This window comes from Nannospalax galili, unplaced genomic scaffold (assembly GCF_000622305.1).
Source record: "Nannospalax galili isolate Female #2095 unplaced genomic scaffold, S.galili_v1.0 scaffold45, whole genome shotgun sequence".
Taxonomy (NCBI): Eukaryota; Metazoa; Chordata; class Mammalia; order Rodentia; family Spalacidae; genus Nannospalax; species Nannospalax galili.
In genome coordinates, this window is record NW_008355775.1 from 4,608,549 (window position 1) to 4,632,037 (window position 23,489).

The following is a 23,489-nucleotide window of genomic DNA, read 5'->3' on the forward strand; positions in this document are numbered from 1 at the left end:
TTCTTTCAGCATAACTGTTCCAAGCTCCACAGCAACAAACTCTAAGCACTCAATGGCTTTTCCAGCCCAAAGTTCCAAACACTTCCACAGTCCTCCAACATCAGGTCTGTCACAGCAATGCCCTACTCTCTGGTCCAAATTTCTGTTCTAGTTTGTTTCTTCATTGCCATTACAAAACACTCTGACTAATACCAAGTTGGGAAGAAAAGGGTTTATTTGTCTTACATCTCCCAGGTCACAGGAAGATGTAAGGAAGCCCAAGGTAGGAACTCGGGGCAGGATCCTGGAGGCAGGAGCTGAAGAACGGGCCATGGAGGAATGCTGCTTACTGGCTTGCTCCCCTGGCCCCTGTTCAGCCTGCTTTCTTATGCAACACAGGCCCACCCTCCCAAGGGTGGCACCACCCACAGTGGGCTGAGCCCTCCCACATCACTCAATAACAAGAGGGTGCCCCACAGACATGGCCACAGGCCAGTCCAATGGAAGCAATTCCCCAGTCAAGGCTCCCTCAACCCAGGTGTGTCAAGTTGACACTGAAGCTATCCAGCACGCCAATCTTTACAGCTGTACATTGTGTTAGTTTTCTACCACTCTCACAAACATCTGAGATAACTCATTTATAAAGGAAAATAGCTCTATTTTGGCTCATAGTTTTAGTGTTCTAGCCCAGAACTGGGTGAGGTCATTACTGTGGGGCCTCTGGTGGGGCACCTGGTAGCAATGATGGGGACCATGTACTGAAGCAAATCTGCTCATATCACAAACCAAGGACGGAAAACTAGAAGAGGAAAAGACCAGGGTCCTGCAATCCCTTTATAAGCACACCTCCAATATCTTAAAGAGCTCCCCCTGGGCATCACCTCTTAAAGGCTATCACTTCCCAACTGCATCACCCTGATGACCAAGACTTTAAAATGGTGGAGGGGGGGGCGCAGATAGAGGAGCATTCAGATCCAAACTATAGCAGGCATTGAAGTTGTATCCATTATTTATTACTAATGACAACAATGTAAATAAGCATATTTATACATACTTTTATCCATACTAATATATTTTTCCTTAGGACAGAATCCTAGAATTGGAGCTCCTGGGTCAAAGACTATGTGATAAGGTCACGATTTTTACATTACAAGAAATGTGCAGTTCATGAGTTGTTTAAAACATGCAAAAAAAATGCATAAGAACGCTTAGCTTAAGATAAAACAGTGGGGCTCAGAGTGCGTAGCTCAGTCATGGAGTGCATCATTATTATGTGTGAGACCCTATGCAAGATCCCAGGACCAAACACATAAAAATAAAGTAATAGATAAAATAGATAATGAATGTTTTTATATGTGAAAAAACAAGTATGAAGAAAAATATGTATCTTTATTAAAAGGTAAGTGTTTACATCTATTAAATTATAGCTCAGCTGTCAACAAAACATGAACTCTAAACTAAAATATGCTTAAGATTCAGTTATGCTTGCCAAACTTGTACCTCTAGAGAAAACAGTCTTATTTAAGAGACTCCTTAGAGAAAGAGCTCTGTGGGCAGTGACCTTGCATTATAGTTCAGCACTGGACAAGAGAAACATTGTACACACTACAAAGACAAAACACACATGTAATTTTTAATGTGTGTGGGGGGGGATGTACACAGGAGCGCCAATGTCCATGGAAGTCAGAGGTGTTGGGTCCTCCTAGATCTGGAGTTACAGGCAATTATAAGCCACCTGACATGAGTGCTGGGAACCAAACTCCGGTCCTTTAACCTCTGAGCTATCTCTCAGGACCCTATACATGTAATTTTAAATTTGCAAGTAACCACAGAGAGAAGAGAGAGATGAAATAAATTTTATTAATGTCTTATTTGAGTTAATATATCCAGATTCTCCTTTAACATGAAATTAAGCTGCAAAATTGCTTGAATTTTCTTAAGTTCTTATTTACTTACTTCTTATACCAAATCTTCACATTCCATCATGCTTAAGTATAAATACAGCAAATCTCATTTTGGACCAGTTTTGTTTCCAGTGCACAAAGTCGAATGTGGCTAGTGGGTACCATAAAGACCAGGGCAGATTAAAAGCAAAGGTTAGCATTCTTCTATAAAGGACAAAATAATAAATAATCTAGGCTGCAGTCTAAAGCAAAACCAAAGCTATTATGTAAGTACTTCAATAGAGCTGTTTTCCTGGGGTAGGTGGTAAGCACCTTTGCAACAGATTGGTGGGCAGTTTTGTACCCAGGTCCCCAGCTGGAGACAGACCTAGGATAGAGGGTGACTGACCCAAGGGAAAGCAGGACTGCTGTTGTCTGTCGTACCTGGATCCCAGGGAACCCTTGTCTCTCTCCCCCTGAAAGCCCAAGTCCTCACAACCTATGAAAACAGCCAGAAAGGAAGAAGGGACTCAGCAAGTGTGACTCTGCTGGAGACCATAGGACTCATCATCCTGAAGTTTGCAGAGCAGAAACCTACACAGGTTGATGGTGATGAGAGCAGACTGATGGCAGTAGCAGGGCATGGTCACCAACTAGAGAAACAGGCACTGGGAGCACAGGGGAACAGAAGCAAACTGTGTGCCCAGGTTTGATCTCTGCAGCTCCCAGTGCCAGCTCACCACTGCTCACCTGAGAGTAGATCCAATTGTGAAAATGGACCACTATGTAAGAGAGGATTAACAAGACCATTTCAGTCATCAATGTTCTAAGAAATCCCACCTTGAAGAAACCCACTTACTTTGTTTACCATAGTTTTCTTCTCCCCCATATTTTTGGCAGTGGACTCATTCTAACAAGTAGCAAAGCACACGGGTAGATATTCCTTAACACATGGCACACTTTCAGGGGCACTACTCTAAGACACTGCAAATTTTGTGGCACTTTGATATTAGGGAATTTCCTTATGGTAATCATTAATAATAGAACCAAGCACTTGTGCCAACCACAGAGCCTGCCTCACCTGCTATCTCCCCTGGTCTTACCCAAACACTATTTTCCTACCTGAACTTACATGTTCCCACCAAGCCAAACTGAACCAAGTTCTTTCTTCCTCCTATGGATTGAAATTGAGTCCTCTGTCAAGGATAGCCTCAAGTGCTCCTGTTACCCTCAGTGGGCACAAAGCAAACAAGTCTGTCCCCTCCTGGTATATGGACAGCCCCTACTAAGTCTCCCAGGCCATTGAAGGATACACATCATCTAACACATCATCTCATCTTCTCTGCACACAGGGGAAATCAGACAGCAGGAATGAGACCTTAAACTTCCTGCATGGGCCTCAGTACAGAGCATAAAACTCAGTAAATGTTGTAAACTTGCTTGGTGAAAACATAAGGGAATGAAGGGTCCAGGCTCTGATGAAGGTAGGTCCAGTTTGTGGATACACTCAGCCTCCTAAAAGCCACCAGAAGTGAAAATACACATTCAACCCTTCAAGGGCAGACAAGGTCATAAATCCTTGTCCTCCTCTATCATTTTAGGGAAAAAGCCACATCACCACAGCACTCCACTGCTAGCAAATCAATTCATGGTCATGGTCAGAGCTCTATTTCCCTTTATAGCATACTTTATCATTTACATACTCTTTAAACGAAAATTTAATACTCTTTCATTTCTACATTGAAACTAGATAGATGCTTTGCATTTAAAAATAACTTCTTAGTATGCAAAAAAATGTCTGGGATTACTTGGCTTTAGTTATTAAAGCACTGCTGTTTGCACAGGCACATGTGCACCTGAGTGTGTGTGTGCATGCGTGTGCGCACACGCGCGCGCACACACACACACACACCCCTCAGGAGCAACAACCAACAGCCCTTGTTATAAGAAACCCTCTTTCCATCTCAGTGGTGACACATGGCCAGCTGAGAACACTATTTAAAACCCAATGATGGGTTCGTGAGTGTTTCAAAAGCTATCAGGGGGGCTGGAGAGATGGCTCAGTGGTTAAGAACACTGGCTGTTCTTGCAGAAGACCTGGGTTCGAATCCCAGAACCCATATGGCAGCTAACAACTGTCTGTAACCCCCAGTTCCAGGGAATCCAACAGCCTCTTCAGTCCTCTGTGGGCATGTACATATCTACATGTAGGCAATACACACATACACATAAAAATAATAAAATATTTTTTAAAAAAATTTTTAAAAGCTATCAGGGAATATAAGCAATATAAATTGCAAAAGAATCATGATGCAGTGCTTGAAAATTCCAAAGCATTTTTAGAGGACTATAGAGTTCCAATATTTTCAACCAACGCTGTCCTGGAAAACGGAATCCATGTTGTTGTGAAACAACTCAGCAGTGGAAAAAAAAAAAAAAACCAACTGTATTTACAATAATGACAACAGAAGTCTAAAAATCTAAAATGGAAGGTTTTCAGTTCTTAATGGCAACTGTGTACGTAGTAGTTTGGGTATTGGTTTCTTGGCACTACAGCCAAAGGTTCAATATATATATATATCTAAAACTAAGGGGCTTTAAGACAAATGTGGAAAGGAGATTACAAGGAATCTAGAAAACACTTGCCTGGATTCCAAGAACCCAAATTATTTTCAAATAACGTTTTGTTTAAGCATGAACTTTAGAAGCTCCTTTATTCAAATTCATAGTGCAGTGTAAGTTTTAAAGCAGAGGTGGGAAATATATTGTGTCTTCAGGAATAGGTCTTACCTTATAGTTCTGGGAGGCAATCAAGGGCTGTAGCAATAGCCCGTATTGTTTTGGGAGTCTGTTGGACCACCCTGACCAAAAAACTCAAAGGGAGGTTTCCCTTCCCTGGCACTGTGATTTTTGTATAACCTTTGTCTGTATGCATGCATTCACATATATATTATATGTATATTTTTCAGTAGGCATATGAAATAATACATTTCCCTCTGACTTTTCATACCACCTAAGCATTATTTATCTCTTTCTTCTCTCTCCCCTGTATAGTACTCCCCAGTTAAAGTACCCTCCCATTTCCCCCATTTCCCCCTTAATAATGCCTTTGTCCTATTATCCCTCTCTCTTAAGTTCTTTCTCCCCCGCCCCCCATGGTTCCTTTCTATCTTCCTGGCTTCTGCAAATACATCAGGATATATATTCACATCTAAGGACTGGAGCTGTGATCCACAAATGAGAAGGAACACACACAGCTTGTTTTTCTGAGTCTGGGTTATCACACTTAATATAACAGTTTCCAGTTCCACCCATTTATCTACAAATCTCATTATTTCATTTTTCTTTACTACTGAACATAACACCATTGTGTAAATGTGCCACATTTTCATTAACCATTCAGAGCTGGAACTGACCTAAAAGCCTCTTCCTTGAAGACTAGCTGCCATAGTATCAGAAGATACTATGCAAGCGACCATAGGAGAAAACCAATCAGTGGTCCAACCCAGCCATAAAGCCTACAAACCACATCAATGATCAGCCCAACAAATTATCTCTATTGGTGCAATAATGGCACTTTAATCTTAGGGGTAATCAACATTTGTCTAATTGGACTTAAGGCCTGCTCAATAGGAGGGAATCCATGCATGGTACTATAAACATGGCCAAGTACACATGGCTGGAGAGGTTGCAGACCCTAGAGAACCACCTACTTCTCTCACTTTTCTAGTCAACATAATTTCTTACTATAGTCTAGATATGTATTCTTATATTTACAGACAAGTGCACCTCCCATCACTCATCAAAAAGGCTTTTTTGCAACAAATGGAGACTATTACAAACTTCCACAAATGATCAAAATAAAGAGAATAAGTGACTATGAGGCGCCCAGCCCTAAGTGATACATCAACAATGCAACCTCTGCACTTAAGTCTCAGGGAACATCACCAAAAAGATTCTAAGAGCCAGAGGAACAAGAGACCTGCTGCTAGTTAATGCATTCTAGACATGATAGGGAAGCTACCAATGAAATCTCCACTGTAAAGTAGTCTAACAAGACCTACATAATGACAAAATTTGTTGACATGCCAAGGCACATGGGGGAAATTCACGGGGTCCCACCAACATGATGAAGAGCTATAGGCAATTAACGGATGCTGAGGGAGGAAGAGAGAATCAGTTTTCCCCAGGGACTAGCTCCCTGAGAGATGATCCCAAGTGGGCAGCCTTAAACACAGGTACACATGAGTATAACTAAATGGACTCAGTACATTATATATGTATAATATAAATGTGTATACATATATGTATATATGTAACAACAGTAACCAAAAAAGAGAGCAAGAAATTATGAGGGAGGGGGGCATGGCAGGAGTTGCATAAGGACTGGAAAAGGTAGAAATAATGCAAATGCATTACTCATATATAAAACTCTCAAAATATAAACAATTATGAAATAATAAAATAGAGGCAGGGAGGGGCAACATAGGAATTTCAGTGGTATTCTTTAAAGAGTCCTATCTGTGGCTAAGATCACCTTTATTATCACAAACCACAGGAAAAGCTGTACTGGGGAGGGTAGGTGAAATCCAGTCCCAGGTCTAGGTAGAAAGGATCACAACAAGTCCAGGAAGACAAAGCAGCTGTTACCATCATTAAAGGTAGGAAAGTCTGAGTCTGCTGACCCGGGAAGCTTTCATTGTTCTGGTCTTTTAAAATCACAAAGGTAACAATCGAACTTAGGGATGGGCGAACTAAAATTACCAAACCATGAAGTTTACCATTCTCTAACCACAATGGAAGAACATGACAAAAAGGAAAATAAGCACACCCAAAATGAGTAAACAATGACCCTGTAGAAAGAATCAGCATCTCTGTGCCCAGGGGGGGCTACAGGAAGAGATAAAGACCAACTCCAGTAAAGGATAATGAAGTGTGCCATCTTTCAAGTCAGCTTTTAGACTGAACACATTAAAAGCCAAGCACTGAGTTTCCTTCTTTCACACTTGGCTGTGATATTTCTCCTCTTTAGATTTAATTAGGAAAATGTCAAAGTTCATAACCTATAACACAATATAGGTGTACTTCTACTGTGTACCCTACCAAAAAACATGTAGAAAGTTATTTGAAAACAAATAGATGCCGATTATCTCTTGTCTACACAGGCACATTGATTTCTAAGATGTTATAATAAAGTGCAATATAAGTTAGCAAAAATTTTCAAATATACACAATGATCAAAACAGAACTGTAAGTATTGCTAACAATATGGAACTTTAGACATTTCTACTTTTTGCATTTAAATGGAGTTCTCTGATAAGTCCTGGGTACTTTAATCATAGCAAATACCACCAAAAGGTATTTATCACTTAGCATTCTTTGCAGAATTTAGATTAGCATATTTGGTTATGTTGATTTGTATAAACTAATTCATGGATGAAGTGGTACTTTCATTCCAAAAATTATGTTTTTTGTTGGGTATTCAACCAGTTACAAAGCTACATTGAGTCGGACTGGGGATACGGCTCAGTGGTAGAGCACTTACTTAAGCTCAAGAAGGCCCTGAGTTTGATCCTCCTCCGACCCCTAAACAAAACAAAAACTATGCAATTCCAAGTCTAGTATTTACTGAAGTAGTTTAAAATATAAGGTAAAGAAGTCAAAGAAACTATTCTTATTGTGATGGTTAAGAGGGAGAGACACAGACTGCGGATGCAACTCAGTGCAAGAGCACAGGCCTTGGGTTTCACTCCCACCATCAAAAATAAACAGGAAATTCTCACTTTTTACTTTTTTCTTTGTTCATCTGTTTGCATGGTGCCACCAACCCTGACATTTACTCACAAAGGCCTTCCTAATGTTCACAGAAGAATTGTGCACAATAGAAGAACAAAATGTTACAACAGAAAAGCAACCTAAACCACCATCAACAGGAAGATGATGCTTATACATGGTAAAAATGATGCTGCAAGGTCATCTACAAATAATGTTTCTGAGAAATATTTACTGGCAAGTAAAATGTTTGCAATATAATGTTCAGCAAATATCATACAATTTCTGCAGAAAATATAACTCCAATTGTGATCCCTTTGAAAATGTCTAATATAGGGCTGGAGAGATGGCTCAGCAGTTAAGAGCACTGGCTGCTCTTGCAGAGGACTCGGGTTCCATTCCCAGCACCCACATGGCAGCTAACAACAATCTGTAACTCCAGTTCCTGGGGATTCAATGACCTCTTCTGACCCCCACAGGCACTGCACACATGGGAGCACTTACATACATGCAATCAAAATACTCATACACATAAAATAAAGATGAATAAATTAATAAATATTTACCATTAACTAAATATTCTCAATAAATCTTTAAAGTCTTAGACTCATAAAGATGCCTAAAAGGAAGCTGATGAGCCTTCCGCTCCTCAAAGTGGACCAGAAAATGAATAGTATGCACATGTATACTAACCAAATTTTCACCTAGTTTCCATTGAAAAACTGTTGTCATTTAAATAAAAACATGCCACTGTAAAGACAATGTTTTGTAACGTCATAGCTTTACAAAAAGCACTTTTCACACAGACTATGTCAATTTATTGCACTTTCCCCCTTTATTAGGTAGGAATTATGACACCCCGTCTCTAGATGAAATGTCTAAGCTTGATGGTTCCTGACTTGAGAAAGGTAAACCCAGAACATGAACGTGGGACCTCAGCCTCCACACACTGGGCATGCTGCACTGGCCACTCAACCAGATCAGCGTTGCTTCCATGCTGTGAAGACAAAGAACAGAACAGGTAAATAGCACTGGTGAGCAGGAAGAAAGAAGGTCCCAACCCATACCACCTTGCTCAAAATGGACTTACATACCCATGTTTCTAGAAAGACCTTACAGCAGAAGCTCTGCAAGCACAAGATGCTACTGGTCCACCACTGGACTATACAAACCCAAAAACAAATGAAACCCTCCAACAAAACAGAGCACACTGTGGCCCACTCAGAAAACCATGGCCCTTCTCATGTAATCACATGGCCATGGATGGCCCAGGGCACAACTTTCACTCCTAATTTCTCAAAGTTTCTGATATCTATAAGCACTGATTGAGAGACTAAGCTGCAGTCTGCCCCAGTAGCCAAACACCCAAAGACCCGTTCAAGGGCTGAAAATACAGACTTAGGTTAAAATGTAAGAAATTTCCAGGTGTGGTCACACTCACCTGCAATTCCATCATTTGAGAGGCTGAGGAGGAGGATCAAGAATTCAAGACCAGCCTGGGCTGTATAGCAGGACAGTGTCTCATAGAAAGATGGATGGGTGGATGGATGGATGGATGGATGGATGGACAGGAAATTTGTTCAGAGCCTTCTGAGATGGCAGAAGGTGGTGACTGGTCAAGCACTGTAAAGGAAGCCTGAACTGCAAGTCAAGACAGTGGGGTCCATAGAAACAGGCACCCAGACCCCACTCCCTCAATGTCCTAGCTCTCAGGGCCAAGGCCTGGCACACAGAGATTGTGGAGGTTTGTAACACAGCTTAAGGCTTCTGGTGGGTAAACAAAAGATGCTTTTAAGAATCTAGGTAGAAACAGCAACCTATCTGATGGGCTTTATGAAGGGGCCAGATCAGACTGAGAACTTTCCTACTCTACCTACAAATGGCATGTTCATACTAAGAGGAGTGAGGCTGGAGCCAAAAGTTTTCCCCCCCAGCATAGATTTCTAACTCCTAGCTAAGGGCCAAGCTCAGATAACACTGGGTTCTACAAACCAGGTTTGCCATTTAGTAAAGGTTTGTCCTGGGTGGATTACTAAACCACTCTCTAAACTCAGCATATTTGTCTACAAAATAAACAGGACAGAGTATCTTAAGAGTGTGAAGATTGAGATAATATCTATGAAGTGCTTGTTAATCCAAATTAGCCTTCAATTAGTGTAGGTGGGACTAGGGAGATGGTACAGCAGGTAAAGTATTTGCTGTGCAAGTGTGAGGACCTGAGTTCAGATCTCCAGCACCCATGTAAAAAGATGAGTTCCTGTAATCCCAGGGCTGGGGAGGCAGAGAAAGGTGGATCCCTGGAACTTGCTGGCCAGCCCATCTAGCTGATTGTCAAGCTCCAGGTTCAGAGAGACCCTATCTCCCCTCCCCCACAAAATAAGGTAGAGAAGCAACTGAGGAAGACACCGAACATCAACCTCTGGCCTCCATATGCAAGTGCATGTGTGCGGGGGTGTGGGGGGATGCCCATACATGTGCACCCATATGTGAATACATACATACAATTAACTGATTAATTAACTGTGGTTATTAGAGTATAGCCTAATACAAAATAATGTTTACTTAAAATGTAATAAGTTAGTATCCTAAATGAAATTGTCTGATTTTATTTTACTTTCCAAGAACAAAAGAGCTTCACATAACTGCAGAAAGATAAATGCTTTAAGTGAAATGCTCATTGACTAAAATAAATGATAGACAGATGATAGATAGCCAGACATCAGGTATGAGGAAACCATTTCAAAACAAAATTTACATTTGCTATATGAGGAATAGATGAGAATTGTACTATTGAAACTTCAAAATGCATACCTTATGGCCCTTGAAAATTATAAAGGCAAACATCTATAAAAATAATGTTATGACTGTAGAAAGATATGTCTACTTTATTTTGTTCAAATATACAATGTTCAATATATTCAGGGTTAGACTGGTAAAAAAAATAAAGCATTGACTACAAGTTGATTTCTTACTAATCAGTATTGAACTAGAAGTAATAGATACATTTTGAGAAGAAAAAAGATAACTTCTCCACTGTTCTCCAAGGAGTTTTACACATTTGGATAACTTCAAAAACTGATTACTAAGAGACAATGGCCAAGTGGCTTGTTACAGACAACCCTTCCCTCCCTATACACCAATAACAATTTAAAAAGCTGAAAACAGTACAAAACAAAGTATGCATTTGAAAGCATCACGGAGGAGCTAAAAAGACAGCCAACACATAAGGAGCAAAAACCAGACAGAAGGCAAGTAAAGTCACAGGTCTGAGGTTCTGCGAAGTTTCTCCCCCACAAGCACTTGCCAATGCACAAAGATAAAGAATCCAAAGGTGGAGAAGCCAAGCAGAAAGCAGCAGCTAAAACAAAGGCTGGAACCAACACTGCTTGGCAGGCTTTGGGGGCTAAGGAAGAAGAGTTGCAGAAACATTCTTGAATTCCAGATAGTATGCTAGACAGACTGGACATTAGAAACTGGGGCAAGCTGGCAGTAAAGCTCTCACAAACCCTGAAACCTGGCTGACTAGCTCAATTCCAGAACGGATTAATGCAATGTCCCCAATACTAATGCCTGCAAGAAAGCAAAAGGAATCCTTTCAGAAGGAAAGCATCATCTGGAGCCTCATTGCTTCTATTTTTCATAAACGATGTCCAGCATTCAATCAAAATTACCAGGCAACTATTAGCTTGCTGCTGAACCGTTCTTAAAACTGACCCACAATGATGCTGTGCCTCTCTGAGCTGAAATTACTGGTTTAAAATGGCTCCAGTAGAGCTCAAGAACTAAGAAGGTGGGAGGAGTGAGACCTCGCTCGTCAGATGGAAATCATATATTCAATGTTGCAGCTGGTCTGACCAACACAGCATTTCAACTTTACATTTTCAAAAGTAGTAAGCTGGGTCTGGTAATAGGTGTGTATAATCTGAACTACTGGGAGGCTGAGGCAGGATAACCAGATGTAAAAACTGGCAAGTATCCTTCTGTATGAAACTTCATCCTTCACTCTGCCACCTGAAGCAGTCACTCATGGAGCCTGACTCCCTAAATGCCTGCAAAAGCAAACATGGTTGCTCCATGCCAGGGAGCAGAACTCTCACTGCGGGGCTATGTCCATAGCATCACTGTTTGACCTGCCATGTGTGAAACTACAGACTAGCAGATCATAGATATCATTTCTTGTGGATATGAACCTGGAAACAAACTGTGCTGCTAACTGAACTTCCTGGACCATGTATACATAGATGGTTCTCCAATGGGACTGGCTGGCTCCAAGCTGCAGATCAAGTCTAACCATTTCTGATGCTGAGGCTACTGCATACACACTTGGGACTCCTGCTAAACACTGACCAATTTGTTTCAGAAAAGGAGAGCCCACACGGGAAGGTGTGTTGTCCCTCCTGCTCTCAGTGGGTAGGCCACATCAGACCTTTAAACTCCTCTCAGGGCTAACTGTGTTCTCACCACCATCAGTATTTTATCAGTGACCAGGAATGGCGGTGCATGCCTTTAATCCCAGCATTCAGGAGGAAGAGGCAGGCAGATCTCTGTGAGACAGAGGCCAGACCAGTCTACATATCAACTTCTAGGCTAGCCAGGGTTATATAGTGAGACCCTGTCTCAAAAAAAAGTCCATCGGGTTACTGATCAACTGTTTCAGCCTTTCTCCTGTGGTCTTTGAACTAAAGTGTGTACTCAGCAACAGACTGGCCTCCTCTTTACTCCTCATCTCCTTGTGCATTCACTTTGGGAAAGCAGTCTGATCACCAAATTCAGCTTGGGGAAGAATCGTCCTCTCTTGGTCACTTTCTAAGTATTGATTGGAACAAACAAGATGACAATATGGATCAAATGTTCTAGGATGATTACCACATTGTATAGACCTAAGTTGAGAACATGGGCTTCTGCTTCCACCAGGGCTACACCTGATACATTTTCTTTCTCCAGCAACACCCTGTGGCCAGCCTAATAGGCACAGCCTCCAGGTGACATCACAGTGAAAGGAGGCCAGCCTGAGCTATATTATGGGACCCTATTTCTTTTTTAAAAAGCCAAACTACTGAGTTAATAAAATTATGGATATGATGGCCCGACATTAAAGAAGCAGACGCTATGGGGAGACAGAAGTGGTTGATACCAATACATTGTGGTATGGTCAGCCAGCTGCACTGTCCACAGTCCTAACATAGGCAGAGACTACTCACTCTTAAATGACCTTATGGTATTTGCACTGTCACCTACACTCATATACGACCATTATGCATGACAACTTGAGTTCACGTTTCCCTTGCAATCAAAAAGGCATAAAGCAATCAATCATGAGACAGAATCCTATCAACTCTAGAAAAGACCAGCATTAGTCACAAAGCGAACCACACTAATGAAGTCTTAACTGCCTTAAAATAGTATTGACTGTTGGGTGATGATTTTGAAAGGTGGATGAAACACTGGCTTATGGATGGAGCCCTTTGTGTTACAAAACAGCAAAGAACTGAGTTCAAAGAAGCCTTGATGGTGATGGTGGATGAAAACAAAGCATTCATACTGATTCCAAGTAATATCACTGCAAAACTGGAGGAACGTGGTAGAGAAGATTCTTCAATGAAAAAACAGTCAGTGATTTAAATGTTCCCTTGGGTAAGCCAAATCATGAAGATTTCCTCCTACCATGATCATGTGTAGTAAACAACTGACTTCAGACTACCTAATCTTTAGGACTTAGCATGTTGGAACTTACTGAAAAGCTGTTTCCATCACTTTATACCTTCATAACAACTCTTCGGTTTTTTCTTTATTATAATATCAGAGAAATTTTCTAAAATGACTGTCATTACAATAGCACACATTAAAACAGAATTTACTACAAGCTCTTTCCAAGACAGTTCTTTTTCGACCTACATCTAGTGCAATCTTTAGGGCCGAACAAGAGCTACGCCAAAGATGAAAGCTTTTGTATGTACTAGTGAAATAATACAGTTGCGGACACTGGATTTAAAATAAGCTTCCCCACCCCACAAACACAACTTTATGGACGGAAACGGAACAAAGGTAACAGAAAGTTGAACATTGTTTAAGATAAATGATGGTGTTTCATGAACTCTTCTGTATGTGTGTGTGTGTGTATTAAAATATTTTTAAAGAGGAAGGAAGGAAAACTCCTCCTAAGTAATTCTAATAATGAAAACAAAAAAGAAGAAAATAAAAAAGTATAAGGGAAGTGATGAAATACCATCTGACAAATGTACTATTTGCCATGTCTGGCCTCATGTTAAGTTTGGACTGACTTATTACTCATAAACCTGATGGATGGAGGTAGTCATGACCCCCATCTCCTAGGCACTTCCTCAATCTATTCAGACATCACTAAGCTTAGAGAAATAACTCAAGATCGTAGATCTGGTAAGTAGCAGAGCCAAGACTGGAACCTACCTAGTTGAACTCCCAAATTGAACTATACCCAATTCCACCACCTCACCTGGATGTTCTTATAAGTTTAAAAGCAATTCATGTAAGTGGCCTAGGATTCTTGTGCATCACTGGCATAGTCTCATCATGACTTTTTTGGAATGAGTTATAATTCCATAAAAAGAGCTTTAGATCAAGCTACTGCCTTCCAGTTCCCATATTACCAGCCAAATAAAAACTTCTAGCTTTTAAGTAATCACTCTGTTAGAGTGACTCTGTTAGTTTACTGTTTACATTATTATCAGTCACACAAATGGTATGGTCTTGTAGATGCAGTTCAGGAAATGAATCCGGCATTGTCCACATTAATCATCCTTAACAAAATAAAGCATATTGCAGGAACCCAAAAACAATTCACAGTACCAGCAACCACAATCCCTCCCAGCCCTCTGTACTGATTGTCATAGAATGAGCAATGCCTTTTTATAAGTATGGCCCACATTCTTGGACATATAGCTTCGTTTACATTATTTACTTTATATCTTCTAATTCTTGCTTCCTCTAATGCTCCCCAACTTTCTGTATTATTTCTTCCACCACAGTTCAAAGAGAAAGAAATTGCATAGATATATATTAACTCAGATTTGGGAACGTTTTTTCTTCCTTTTTCCTAAACATGTATTTGGGGAATTTTGTAGTCAGTATGAGGAGGTTTAAGAAAAATGATTTGCATCTTTATTTTTCAATGAACATTGTTTGAGTGACACTGAAAAGGAAAACAGTAAAAACATGTATTTTGTGCATCTCTGTTCTGCCTATGAGGTCAATATTTTCAGTAAGAACAGTGAGAAAATGCCTGTCTTGTTTTTCTAAATATATGTACAATCATATTTTAATCCCTTAGGTAAAAACAGCAATATATACTCTTTGGTAAAGCCAATTCATGCATTTTAACGTCTCAATCAGCTAAAATTTAGAAGTTACACTAGTTTAAATGTAATGAATACTCTGAAGGAAAGATGTGTTTAATCAAGAGCCAAATGTTATAAAGCAGTCAAAAATTTCACACAGTGCTGAGTTTATACTGAACACTGTTTCGACTTTCATTTAAATACTAACTGTGATTTCTTACATGGGCATACATCACATCAAGAGAGGGATACATTCTGAGAAACACATTATTAAAAGATTGTGTCATTGTGTGAACACCACAGAATATGCTTACAGGACCTGAGATGGCGTGGCCCACCACACAGCAAAGCTATGTGACACAGCCATGCCACCGAGACAGCCCATCATTGACTAAAATGTCATTACATGATGCGTGACTATTTACAGTCTTTAAGTAAACCAATTTCAGGGAAGAATTTATACTGTGATTACTATAACTGACTTACCACACAACCTTACTCCTAGATAATAAAGCTCTCCACACTACAGGCAGAGTGGATCCATAACTCACTTATTTTTAGCTTTTTGAGACAGGGTCTCACTCTGTAGTCAAGGTTAGCTTTGTACTTACAGCAATCCTCCTGCCTCTGTCTCCCAAGTGCTGAGATTACAGGCATGAGCCACCACACTTGACTTTGTTACTCACATCTTGAAATGTCAGTGATACAAATGAAAATATGCAAACTCCCAATATACATAAATGTATAACAAATAGTTACTATTCAACAATCAAAGAAAACAAGCTTAAAAACATATACCCATTCCTTTCTTAAAAGATAAATGAACAGGTATGAAAACATAAAGCCATTTCAAAAGTGTGGAAATCAGCCATGCATGGTGATGCGTGCCTTTAGTCTCAGGATTTGGGAGGCAGGGGCAGGCAGATCTCTTGAGAGTTTGAAGCCAGCCTGGTCTACACAGCAAGTCCCAGACCTTCCAGGGCTACATAGTGAGAGATTCTTTCTCAAAAAACAAAACAAAAAAATGTGAAAGTTAAAATTTAAGACCTGAATAAATCCATCTTGTTAACCTAATTTATTTAAACACAAAATAACTTTTAAAACTAAGTTTTTCTGTTCTACAAAATTTCAATTATACTGACTATAGCATGAATATTTAAGTAGTTTTGGTCAAGGTGAACAAAATCAACCTGAAAATATGGTCTGCATTAGACACACAACAATACAATGTTTTTTTTTTCACAAACTGTTAGCATTTGCTTGCTAAAACCAGGACTAATTGGCTATAAGGCATACTTTATGCCTTATATCAACTGTAAAGAAAAATTTATTACTACAATACAAACACTTTCCATAGTATAAGAAAAGCATTTCCATAATGTTCAAGAAAAGCTTTTTGTGCATTTATCACATCAAAGATGGGTTTTCCTATGTTGAATCCTCAACATAAGTACGACAATCTAAATACTAAGATAACCAGAATTAAAATAACTAAATTTCGCTAATCTATTGGGTTTTTTTTTAATTTAACTTTAATGGAAGAATAATTATAAAGTTCAAATAGGAAATCATTTCTGTCCCTTAGATTATTTTTTCAACATTTTACAAGGCTTAGCTAACCTCTATTGTATTTTCCCCTTATTTGTATTCAGTAAGCAAAGACTGAAAAGAAAATGTGGAACTGGTTATTACACTTCAATTAAAAGCGAACTACAATGAATATCCTTCACAATTTCTGCCATCCACAATATTTCAGGACTTGCATATAGTTCTGCCTGATTCAACAAAATGGAGAAGAATCCTTGCCTTGTGATCAAGTTGGAAAGACTAAAACATCAGTCTAGCAACGAGGTGACAGGGAACCTTTAAAATTAAATCAGCATGCCTAATTCAGCACAAATATAGCAAGTATCTCAAAGACTTTATGCCTCCAGAGCTGAAGATACTCCATACAAACCTCACCAAACAAATGGATCAGGCTGACTATGACTCCTAAAATCACTAGGAGAGGGAAAATAAAGACAGTTTTGTTGCTATCCGCCTTTCTTGCTAAGAGGCAAGACATAGACCTTACCTGAGTAGACTAGACTAACTGGGGTGTCTACTCTCACCCTACATGAAAATACTCATAAAGGGCCCCCCAGTGAAGGAATGACAGGTAAACTGTTTGGTTGAAAAGAAATCTCATTCTTCTCTAAGTATGTAATGCTCTAAGGTTGGACTTCTCAAGACTCCACAATAATTGACTGTTTTTAAATAAAAATGTGCAAAACAGTGATTCACATATTACACTCCCAACTGGTATCTCATCCAGATTTTTTAAAATTTTTGAGCTCAGGAGATTTAAATACAGCCTCCTTTGCAACGTACTCTTCAACATATTTAGTCTCCACATCTGGAGTTGGACTTTACTCACCCAGAAGCCTGTGTTGGCATAGGTTAAAACAGAAACAAAAATAATGACAAAGAGGATCTCTGAGAGCTGGAGCCATGCTAGATAAGGTGATTGTGCTGGATAGCTTTAGTGTCAACTTGACACACGTGGGTTGAGGGAGCCTCAGTGGGAAATTGCTTCTATAGGACTGGCCTATGGCCATGTCTGAGGGGCATCTTCGTGATGAGTGATGTGGGAGGGCCCAGCCCACTGTGGGTGTTGCCACCCCTGGGCAGGTGGGCCTGAGTTGCATAAGAAAGCAGGCTGAGCAGGGCCCAGGGGAGCAAGTCAATAAGCAGTGTTCCTCCATGGCCTGTGCTCCAGATCCTGCTTCCAGGTTCCTGCCCTGAGTTCCTACCTTGGGCTCCCTGATGAACTGCGACCTGGGAGATATAAGCTGAATAAACCCTTTCCTCCCCAAGTTGGTATTGGTCAGAGTATTTTGTCACAGCAATGAAGAACAAACTAGGACAGTGACAGAAGAGAGACAGCATCCCAAGCTCAGAGCGGAGCACACAGAAAGTACTTACTACAGAGGGAAGCTCTTCACTTTCCATGAATGGGGCTTACTTAGAAAGAACTATCACCCTGATACAGTTTTGAAAAAAGATACATCCTTTGGGAGGCAATGAATCACGATAAAAAATTTTAGGTGAATTCATTTGATTATATCATCATCACTATTCCAAAGAAACAGCCACTGTGGAAATGTTGATAAGACAGCCTTGAATTTCCCAAGAACTTGCCAGAGTGAAATCCTGGGACACTGAAATAAATGGAGCAGCACAAATAGTCTTCAACTTGGACATATTTGAAAAGTGTGAAATGTCTTTCCCTTTTACCACCTAACTGTAGGTTCAGACAATGAACCTAAATTTTCTCTTTTTTCATCCAATGAACTTACTTTGAAATATTATTTATAAGAAGCAAACCAATGGTATTTCCTCTTATAGGTTAGCTATAAGCACAATTTAACTAGAATTTTAAAATTATTTGAAAGAGAACTAGATCTGAAACCCTCAAAAATGATTAGAGGTGGCTTATATATAGCAAGCAATGCATCAATTACTATAATAACCAGAGACATGGCCATATGTCTATCTCTGTGAATGACACATCTGGCTCAGCGGAGGGTGTTACTGTAGGTTTGTGTATCTGCTGACCCAATTTCTCAGAATGCTCATTTCAATCATTTTTGTCTTTAGATTTTCAGATGCAGTATGTATTACACATACAGGTAATCTTGAAATCTTGTGAAGTTTCTGTTTACTTCTTCTACACAGCAAAAAGCTTGCACTGCCTATTTTAACCTTAGATGATGACAGCAATCAGAAAGCAGCACAATTAACTGAAAGGAAGACAACTGCATGAGCTACAGATTTAATATACAATGTTTCTCCTTGTTTCTTGTTTCCACCCTGCCTCTTCCATCTTTTAATTCTTCAAACGCATCTGGGTACACCATGTTCAAGAAAAGCTTTAGTCTGCTAGGCTAACCCAAGTCAGCAAGCATGCCTAGTATATAACAAAAGGTAAGGGTTCTCCAAGCCCAATTTCAAATCCTTTCTGGAATGCTTGCGTCTCTACATCTCAGTTTTATCTACATACCCCAAAGGTCCTAATTTCTAACCTCCCAAACATGCATAAGACAACTAACAAATACTTATAACTCATGTCATGGTAAACAGAGAAAAAGCTTTCATAGAATGACCTCTTTAGGACTTCATACCCCTAGAAAGTGGTATGAAAGTCCAACTATTCAGAGATTACATTTCTTTATCAGAGTCTGGCTTAAAGAAAACTGTCCTGAAGATGAGAGTCCAGATCTTTTCAGTAGAAAAATACTGGTTTATACAATGGTAGAAGGTCAGCTAGCCAATGAAGCTGTAACTACTCCATGAACTCAGCTGCTCCAAAGTAACCAAAAAATAGTTATTTGTGATCTTAATGATAAACACAAAGGAAATAAATAATTTGGGATCAAATCAGTGATGTATGTTCAAACTATTTAACTATTTTATTTTAACTTAATATTTCAGATGTAAAATCCTATTTGTGGTTCCTTGGGGTCTTGGAACTCTTAATACTAAAAAAGAATAATATATAAACGTATATATATATATATATCGTTTTAAAATTCATGTCCTCCAAACTTCTCCCAACTTGGATTCTAAAATGCACAACTTGAACTTTTTCTATTTCTAAATTTATAACTACTAGTTTCGAAACTAGTTTTTCAAACTACTCTGAACATACCTTCAAAAGTCAAAGGGCATCTTTTTCTATTCAAATTTGAAGTGTTAGAATGTATTTAATCAGTTATCAGTTCCCTGAGGTTAATGATTTATAGAGAAACAAAAGTGAAAAAATAATCAATCTTCTGCTGGACTAGTTTCAGCTCCTTTTAGTTCAACATACTGTTGTAAGAGCCGGAAAGGCTGGGTAGGCATCCGTGCATCACTCCTTTCCTGGTGCTCCCGACAGCCTCTGCGGTTTGCAGTACATATGGTAGGCGGTCTAGTCTGATTTACATGGAAAATTCAGCTGCGAAATATTTTTCTGTAACAGCAAACGCAATCAGCCTTTTCTGTTTTCTGTTTCTCCCTTACCCGAGGGTTGGGATATAGAAGCAAAGTGAAACCACTGAGAGGAGTAAAATTAGTTTTTAACTTTAACAAACAAATGACAATTGAAATAAATCCGGTTCCTACTTGCAGAAATGGGGAATCCGGGGTTACTAAACCTGAGCTATAGCAACACTACTAAAATCATGACCCACAACTAAAAGGTCGCATTAATTTTCAAAACCATTCACTTAAAAGTGCAGAACATTCTTTTTAGTGCCTACTTTTTTAAACACAGCAAGAACGTGGGGAACGAATACCAATCCTAGGGAAAATGTGTTCACTTTTGCCCTCATGACTGACCCTGGAGGGTTAAATGTTCACAAAAGAAAGTGACCTAAACCTCAAAGTTTGATTGACAAGGACCAACAGAAGTGCCCATCCGCCTTGGGATCCCGGAAGGTTCCCAGCACAGCCGGTGAACTATTAACCGGGGAAGAAAGAAACCAAACTTTTCCAAACAAGTTAGTTTGGTCTTTAGCCCATCTAAATCCAACAGGTGTCAATACACTTCGCTACACAAGATCTTTCCCAACAAGATCTAGAAAAGCACCCAGCGATTAACGAAGAAACTGAAAGAATCCGACTTCTATCAGGATTGTGAAAGAAATCAAGCCGGGTCCCCAGGCCAGCGAATCGCTTGGGGGTGGGGTAGAGGGATGGAGATCCAGGATCTCTGCGGACGCACAGGACATAAGTCGCCGGAGGGTCTCTGGGTACTGTCCAGGCCCCTGCAACCCCCTGGGACTGGAACTGAAGGGCAGTGCGGTGCCGGGGCTGGGAGCCAGGGGAAGGAAGGCACGCGGTACCTGCTTGTCCAGCGCATCCCGGGCGCCTCCGGGTCCCGCGCCCGCTCTCGGTGGCGCCGGCGTCCGCTCGCAGCTGCAGCCCTCCAGGAGGTACATGCCCGCCGGCCGGCCGCTCTGCTCGCCCTCGAAGTAGAAGAGCACATTCTGGTAGAGAGCGAACCACTTCTCGTGCCAGCGGCTCGCCTCGGCCGCTTTCTTGCTCAGGAAGCCGCGCTTGGTGCCCTCCTTGCGCGCCAGGAAGGCCAGGTACAGGGCGTGCCCCTCGTTGTAGCGCACGCTCTTCTGCATGGCGAGGGCGCGGGGGGCGCTCGGTGGCCGCAATTCAGCCCCGCGGCGTGGTCATAGCACCCAGCGCTGCCCGAGGGCGCGGGACTCCCCGCCGGCCGCTGAGTCCCAGGGACGCCCGGCCCCGGCTGGAGCACCGTCTCCTTCCCGCCCGCGCCCTTCCAGGTCCCCGACGCCGCCCAATCCCCCGACGCCCCGAGTGCAGAGGTCGTCCCAAGGCGCCCGCACTCGCGGCTGCTCGCGGGGTAGTTGCGGGAGCCCAGCCCCGCGGCGCGCGGCAGCGAGGACTGTCCTCGGGCAACGCGCTCCGGGAGACAGAAGGTAAAACGTCACGTGGGAGATCAGCTGTAATCGGCTTGGAGACCGATTTAAAGGGCAAAGTCGGTGCTGCGGCAGCCGCGGAGGCGCAGCCTGCTCTCCCCACAGCGCGTCCCTCCTTCGCCTGCCAGGACCTAGGCCTTCGGGCAGACAGCGAGGAGGGGCAGGCGCGTGGTGGCACTCAGCTGCTCACTCTCATGAGGCGTTCGCAGCACACACAACACGCGCGCGTGCACACACACACAACTATACAGTCACATACACACAAGCAAATGTACACACTAAAGGCACATGTAGAGATGGGTACAATCACACAAATATACACACAAATACAAAATACACAAAAATACACACACAAATACAATAGTCACACACGCACAGTCATCACACGTGTGTGCACTCACAACATACATTTGCAAATACCCATGCACCCAACGCTCACTCTCATATAAACAAGAGTACAAACGAGTACAATCCCAAGTAACACACTCACATGCACACAGATACAGTCACATTTAGAAAACACACCCACAGTATGCTTCTCAAAAATGCAAACCCACAAGTTCATTCTTTCACGGGTAACTACATATAGGCACACACGGAAATAGTGCTACCTCAAACACACTCATATTCACTGCGCACCATGTACATGCACACCTATGATCATACACACATTTACCTTTCAGTCATACACAGATTCACACAAAGAATCATAAACACATACACTACACAAATACATGCATCCCCCTCAAACATACTCATGCACAAGAACCCACAGACATAAAACATACAAATTCATAGTCACCAAAATCTATACAGTCTCACAGGCCATGTGCACTCACTCAGGCTCACAAAGCAGGCTCAGTGGCAGTAGGCAGAGTGAGAAGGTGGCTTTGCATAAACCACAATGTTGATTTGTACCTGCCCTGTAGAGTTTTAAACTGACAGTGAACATTGATGAGAGCAGCCCAGTGTTCCCAGAAAGTCAGCAGATGCATCCATCCCTTTTGGACACCTGCTATTTCACGAAATTGAGATAAAAGGAAATAAATGTTAAGCATGGAGTTTTTAATCAGGAAAGAAAAAAATATATATATGAGGGAGATTTTGCTGGCACCGCAGAAACCATCCCCAGGGGCCAAGCCACCACAGGCTGGACAGAGTCCCTTGCTAAGACTGGAATTTATTTGACTAACAAAATGTACAGCTACTGCTAGAGAACCAAGGCACTCCTCAAACAAAATACAAGTAGAAAAGAAAGGGTGTACCAGCCGCCTCTCGAGAAAGCCTGTGCCATCCTACAGTGTCAGTCTTTGATTCTGCTACACATTTATTTTCACTCCCTATGGTCACATTGAAATGAGTAGCCAAAGGAGTATTGCTGAAAGCAGAAGAACAGAGAATGCCTCCTTTTGGGGTAGTGAATTGGCGGCAATACACCTGTCTTGTCCTTCCAGTTGCACATTGGCAAATTGGTCGCCGCAGGGTTCTGCCTGTTCTGAAAGCCTGTCTTTGCAGAATATTTTAACTATGCCTCACTGAGCAGCTGAGTGGTTTTCGCATCCTACTGTCAAGGAAAACTTCGAATTTAAAAACCTCATAATAGGGAAATTGCCATTTTGAAATGACTGGGAGAACAGTGGCCATCCTCTTTAGGTACTCATATATCTGAAGGGCAGTGCTACACAGATCTGGGTTTAACCACCTGGGAATGTCCACTGTTCTTTAGAGAAAAACAATTAAGATTGTTATGTACAGGATGCTAGAACCCGGAGAGAGTTTTTCCTTTGCTGCTCTGAGAACAGGAAGTGAGGGGATGGATCCCTGTGTCACTGAGGCACTCCAGTTTCAAGCAGAAACCTGGGAGGGTTTGAAGCAGAACAAAAACAACTCTACTAGAAGTATTTGGACCTTCTAAGGCCCTGGAGCTCTCTCAGATGTGAAACAATTATTTTCTTCAATAAGCAAGGTCTCTGCCATCCAGGCTTTTCTCAAGTGTCCCTTCTGTCTACTTACATGTCCTTATCTGAGCCTTAGGAAGTATTCATCTCAACCTCTCTCTGATGTCATTT

General features: G+C 41.2%; 1 protein-coding gene across 7 annotated transcripts in view; it reads right to left on the bottom strand.

Annotated features, from left to right (window-relative positions):
- The window catches only part of Rasgrf2 (Ras protein specific guanine nucleotide releasing factor 2), a 260,937-nt gene extending 239,381 nt beyond the window's left edge, over positions 1–21,556 (bottom strand). For 5 of the 7 annotated variants that reach the window (XM_029556207.1, XM_029556206.1, XM_029556209.1 and 2 more), the window contains exon 1: positions 20,815–21,556. In XM_029556207.1, the coding sequence (XP_029412067.1) occupies positions 20,815–21,102 (288 nt within the window). In that variant the 5' untranslated portion in view covers positions 21,103–21,556. The remainder of the gene's footprint in view (positions 1–20,814) is intronic. The other 2 variants (XM_029556210.1, XM_029556208.1) reach the window with 1 other exon arrangement.
- Between the last annotated feature and the right edge of the window lie 1,933 nt (positions 21,557–23,489).